The sequence below is a fragment of the Scaptodrosophila lebanonensis genome, unplaced genomic scaffold (assembly GCF_003285725.1).
Source record: "Scaptodrosophila lebanonensis strain 11010-0011.00,11010-0021.00 unplaced genomic scaffold, SlebRS2 tig00000142-arrow-arrow-pilon, whole genome shotgun sequence".
NCBI lineage: Eukaryota > Metazoa > Arthropoda > Insecta > Diptera > Drosophilidae > Scaptodrosophila > Scaptodrosophila lebanonensis.
This window is the reverse complement of record NW_022060589.1, coordinates 81,630-87,629: the sequence shown is the minus strand read 5'-3', so window position 1 is coordinate 87,629 and position 6,000 is coordinate 81,630. Positions and strand designations below refer to the sequence as shown.

At 40.4% G+C, this 6,000-nt stretch overlaps 1 protein-coding gene across 1 annotated transcript in view; it reads left to right on the top strand.

Annotated features, from left to right (window-relative positions):
* The first annotated feature begins 270 nt into the window (after positions 1-270).
* The window catches only part of LOC115629382, a 28,470-nt gene continuing 22,740 nt past the window's right edge, over positions 271-6,000 (top strand). Inside the window, 4 exon segments of the mRNA XM_030525836.1 lie at positions 271-625; positions 1,603-1,759; positions 2,383-2,479; positions 2,652-2,781. Coding sequence (XP_030381696.1) covers positions 271-625; positions 1,603-1,759; positions 2,383-2,479; positions 2,652-2,781 — 739 coding nt within the window.

The window sequence follows — 6,000 nt, the reverse complement described above, 5'->3', positions numbered from 1 at the left end:
CGTGGAACGTGAAAGGTGGAACGGCCAAACGCTCGATGCAAATTACGTGCCACATGATGCGCCAAAGCTTTTGATTTGATTGCCAGCGCCACAAAACGCAGACGCAGACGCGACGCGACGCGACGCGCAAGGCGAAGCAACAAGAGGGAAAGGGCAGTTACACACACATTACTTGATTGACTGCTGCCCGCAACGCACATCGCACAGCGCACAGCGCACAGCGATACGGACAAACACACACACACACACATACACACGCACACACATAAAATGAACAAAAAGCCGCCATTGCCGCTGACGGCCTATTTAGGCGGCAGCGACAACAACACCATCAATACGAATTCGAATGCTTCGAATGGCGCCGGTGGTAGCATCCAACGAGGAGCCAATGCTGGTGCTGGTGGTGCTGGTGGTGGTGGTGGTGCACGCAACAGTGCCTCCCTATGCTTTGCCAGCAGTGGCTCTAATAGTGCCCAAGGCGTCAGTGGAAGCAGTGGCACTACTGGTGGCACCACATCCAAGGCAGAAAAACAACGCGATGCTGGCACTGCTGGTGGAACCGGAGGCGGTGGCAGCCTCTGTGGCTGTCAGAAAGCCCCCAAATCGCATTGCATATCAGCGACAGGTAAGTGTTTAGTCCTAATTCGATGCTTTCCTTCAAATCAAATCTATCTCTACTAACTGACATAATTAATATCGAATTCCAATTCTGGCGAAAAGTCAATAGTTCGTTGCTGCGAACGTCCTTTGGCTGTTCATTTGGAATGTACTTAGCTCTCAATTGATCGGGTGACGTCACATCATAACGCATAGCCCTGTGGGTGTTTAATTCTGAAGCGAAAGCAGCGAAAGTTCGCTTATTGACCAATTGTGGGAATGCAATAGCCATGCGAAGCCTTTTGGCCCTGCTGGCCTCAGGTTAGACATCAACAGTTCAGTTCAGTTGAGGATGTCAGATCGTTATCTCATCGTCCCCCAGTGATATGTCTGGACAGTTGACTTGTAATTGAATTCACTTTTCGCCTCGAGCTAAAGTCCTTCCATACACACATCAGTTGGGAGTCATTAGACCTTGGCAGCTGTGCACTTAATACAAGATGTAATCACAAGACCTTAACAGAAATTAATGTGTGAGCCAATACTAATAATTTCAGTTAACAACCGAAATTAAAAATAAAGAATAAAGTACGCAACTGAAATTTTGCCAAAGGTAGAGCCAGGACAGGCAGACAATTTTCACATTAGTTCCAGTTCCAGTAAGCAAGTACAGTATGTCAAAAACATAATCTCAGTTCGATTCCATACACAATTCTATACACATTCTTACAGTCATTGATTCATGGCCTACTTGCATAAATTGGTGAATTCTTTGCCGGCCTACCCATAGGATAGGGAAAATCGGTTGGTGTGGTTTTCTTTTAAATTGCCGGCGACCTGACTATAAATTGGAAAAATGTATAGCATAGTTCGTTAAGCAAAACATTCATCTGCCACCGCCCCCAAAACTGAAAGTCAAATTCTGTTTTACATGCATACGTTATTTCCGTTAACCCAAAAACATAATAAATAAACAAATACTATATGTGTGCTCGTATACAACAGGTGTACTGCTGTTGGTGCTGCTGTACACGGCCATGGGCTCAATTATCTTTGTTACCTTGGAGGGGGAGATTGAAGATGCGAATGCACTCGAAACAGCAGTGGCGGCCTCCAAACCATATCCACGCACCGAGCTGGCCAATGCGGAAATACGTTCGAGGTAAGTAAACCCAAAGCAAAAGCATTCTTGTTATTAATTATGTTTTTATATAATAATTAAGATCTCTGAGATAACAGTGCTTTTTCTAATCAGTTCGTAGTATTATGTTACGAAGCCATGATCCATCCATGACTGTCGCATACATTTTAATTAAGCCAGCAATATATATGGCTAATTAATTGACCGCAACTATGGCCACGGCTACGTTTTATGTCAGATGTGAAGCATATTCCAGTCATTTCAAAAGAAAAGGCAGACCCTGTAGAGTGGACCCTAGCTTAAAGCGTTGAATTTTGGATGCATTTTGTTTTAAATAAATACAAGTAATGTACTTCACGCGAAGGACTAAATTTTCTAATCGCTCTCTACTTTATTCAATCTTTTAAAATATTTGGGGATGTCTCTTATTCAATGAATTTTCAAGGTAGTAGTTTTTAATGAAGAGTTATATTTACAATTGTACATTATTAGATTAATTAAAATCTAAATCTAGGTTTCAAGCTAGGTAAGAGCTAGGAAAAAATCGAAAATTTATCTGCCAAGGATTCCTACCGATAATTGAAAACATTTTTGCTGTTATATTTTTGTAAGGAACTAATGCACTTTAATTTTGTTTGACACAGAACTGTCGATCGCTTATGGTCCATCACAGAGGATCTGAATATACTCTATAAAGAGAACTGGACGCGCTTAGCGGCGCAGGAGGTGCAATTATTCCAGGTAAGGCTCAACTCAACACGAATGATGACAACAAAAGCATTAGCAAATATCTCACACCTTCTCTTCCCACCAATTCTCGCTCCTTACGCTTTCATCTTGTCACCTGCCATATTGGATTGAACGCACACATACATACGTGCATATGTGTATATATATATATGGACATATAAAGGACACCCTACTGCGAGCCGTGCGTCAATCGAAAATTTATCAACCTGGCGGCTTGCAAATGAATGCACCGACGCACAAATGGACCTATGCCTCAGCGTTTCTCTACTCCCTGACATTAATTACAACGATAGGTGAGTAGGACGCATTCGATGGGGCTGGGCTGGAATGGGGGATGGGGGTTGGGGGTTGGGGGAAGGTCCGGCATCGTATTCGACTGGGCTGCAATTTATTAGCCTAGCCGCTGCCAACTGCAGGCCTCTCTGCGTGCCGGACTTGCTGGACTTGCTGTAGTTTGTTGTTGTTGCTGTTGTTGCTGTTGCTTTTGTTGTGTATTTGTTGTCGTTGAACGGCACATCACACGATGCTTTTCATGCGGGCCAACACGATGTGTGTGTGTGTGTGTGTGTGTGTGTGTGTGTGTGTGTGTGTGTGTGTGTGTGTGTGTGTGTGTGTGTGTGTGTGCTTTCAAGTGCTGAGACTGAGACGTTGACTGACTGCTGCCGGCTGCTGTTTTTAATTAACAAACTGTCAACCGGCAGCCGCTTTGTTTTTTCGATAGCCAAACGAGCAGCCCAAGCCATCGAAGCATTCAAGCATCCCCGACAGTTCACGTACCATGCCACTCGCTTGATAACATTTTTCAATTTGTGTTTGTATTTGTGTGTATATGTGTGTGTGTGTGTGTGTGTGCCTGTGCGTGTGCCTGTGCGTGTGCCTGTGCGCGTTGATTTTGCAATTGGCCGGCAATTTGAGTGCCCAATTTTATGTCTCAGGCGATTTAAATAAATAATATTGTGCCCGAAGCTAAGCAATTTTGCTGACAGCTCCAAGAAAATGCAAGAAAAAAAAATAAAGTGATACAATTAAGATGGCCACAAAATGTGATTAACTTGCTGTTTGGACCAAGAACGCTAAAAGGTTTTCGGCAGCAGCAACAACAGCAACAGCATGTGAGCTTAGTATTTGCATAAACTCGTGAGTGTGTGTGTGTGTTGTTTTCTTCCGTGTGTGTGTGTGGGGATTTTAATTAAATTGCCTGCCTGCCAACGCATCAAGCTTGCAGTCAAAAATTATATTGTCCCCTAGAGATGAGCGCATAAAAAAATATTCCTGTTTATAGGCATTTTTTCAGACATGTTGGCAAAAAAAGTAGAATATCAATTCATTAAAATTGTAAGTATATTTATGTAAATTTGAGCAAATCGCGAGTTCTTTTTTTAAATAAACAATTTTTCAAGTCCTGAAGTGATTTCGAAAACTCGAAAATAGTAAAAAGTGTCTCGGTTTGGCTAAGCTTGAATATAATTTAATGTCATTGTGCGCAGATATGATTTTGAAATTAGCGATTGACACTATCGATTATATACCGCAGATATCTTTTAATCCTTGCTTACAAGGCTACTTAAGTGCCTTTAGAGAAACAGTCAAGTTTTTGTATGAAAATAAAATAAGCCAAAGGATTGCTTTTTAAATGATTTTTGCAGAAAGAAAAATTGGAACACTCCCAAATCTAACAAAAATTCGTAGCAAATAAACTTTAACACATAGGGTTTTAGTGTCTCACACTTTTTGTTTTAAAGAACAAAATAGGATTTTATTTAACTTATGTAAATCTGTTATTTCCTCTTAGGTTCTGTCCAATTTCTAGTTTCCATCAAATGTCTCATCATTTTTGTATTAACAAAAATTTACCAAGTAAATATTTATTAAGTAAATGATGTATGTGTAAAAAGCTCTAAATGAAAATATGCGAGCCGATTTAATCGGAATATTTTAATCTAATCTAATGCATATTAGTAATTTTTTGATGTATACATTTTTCTATTCATATATATATATATTATTTTTAGGTTTAACAAAAGGTTACATATCTGTTAAAATACTTTAGAGTTTTTGCCGGCTGCAATATTTAAAATGAATTTCAATGCAAGACAATCGTACTATCATCAAACAGACTTACTTCGTAGACCTAATTTGTAAAATATACCTATCTGCTTTTCTTCGGGGCGATTAGTAAGTGTATGTTCGGGTGGGATGGCAAACGTGTTGAGCTTCTGCTGTCACTTTCAGTTGCCAAGTGGCCACTTAGGCGTTGATTTATACTAAACATACACACAGTGGTCGCATTAATTAAACCAAGTTGTGGCAACAAAAACCAAAGCAAAGCAAAGCAAAGTTCTAACAAAATCATTGAGAAAACGCGCCATAACAGCAACAAAAAGCACAACAATCGCACACGCGTCAGCGTAAAGGCAAATTAAACATCAAAACCAGAACGCATGCTAAGAAGGAGACAAGAATGACGATTGGGATGAATGGGACGGGTGGGGGCGATTGAAAGCTAGCGAAGGCGTTTGTGATGGAGGAGGTTCGCCATAAACGCGCTGTCAAATCAATCGAATTTGCGGCATAGGAGGTGACGTTGGGGTCGTCGGCGTCAACGTCAACCGCACAAGTCAACTGAGCAGTTTTGAAATTCTCTATACAAATGTATATATGTATGTGTGAGCTTCATATATACTATACATACACATGTATATGTATATGTGTCAACGTCCGCACAGCCATCACATTATGGCAATTGAGTTTCAAATCAAAACTCAATTTATGCCCCAACAAAACCAAAAACACAAAAGCACACAAAAAATGCACAGAATACGAAAGCACAAATATATACGAGTATACAAAAAAAAGAGCATAATGCTGTCAAGTAGTTCCAAAAGAGATTGAGCGGCGGTTCTGGCAATTGGGCAAAAGAGTAGCTATCAAAAATCTGTCTAAATAACTCGACGAATAGGCCACAGAGCACGGCGGGTGGTCGGATTCAGGACCAGAGCCGGAGCCAGAGCCAGAGCCAGGGAAAGGACCGGAGCCGCTGCAGCCACAACCTGCGTCAAGCTACGTACGTACGTGTGTTTGTATATCGTGAAATTATTTTCCCATCATACCGTGGTAGAGAGCCACACAAAAATGAGAAAAATACTGACAGCACAATTTTTTTTCAGTGCCTGCCACTAATTGAATGCAAACACTTGCTACTTACAACATATGTTAATAAACCAAAATTTGGGTCGAAGTTAGTCACTAAATATAAATATATTTGACTTTAGCTTGGCACTCACATAAATTTAATGAAAAAGTGATCAGTGTGAAGCACTTTAAGACATTTCTGGATAAGGAATATTTGCATACAATTTCGTTGCGCTCAACCAATTTAGAATTTATTTCAATTTACTTGTAAAAAGTTATGCGTTAATGGTTTTTTTTTTTTTGCCAAAATGGAGGTTTTGAAAAACTATCACTTTTTCTTTTTTTAACTTGTATGTTTTAACTTCTTTCTGAGACGGCGA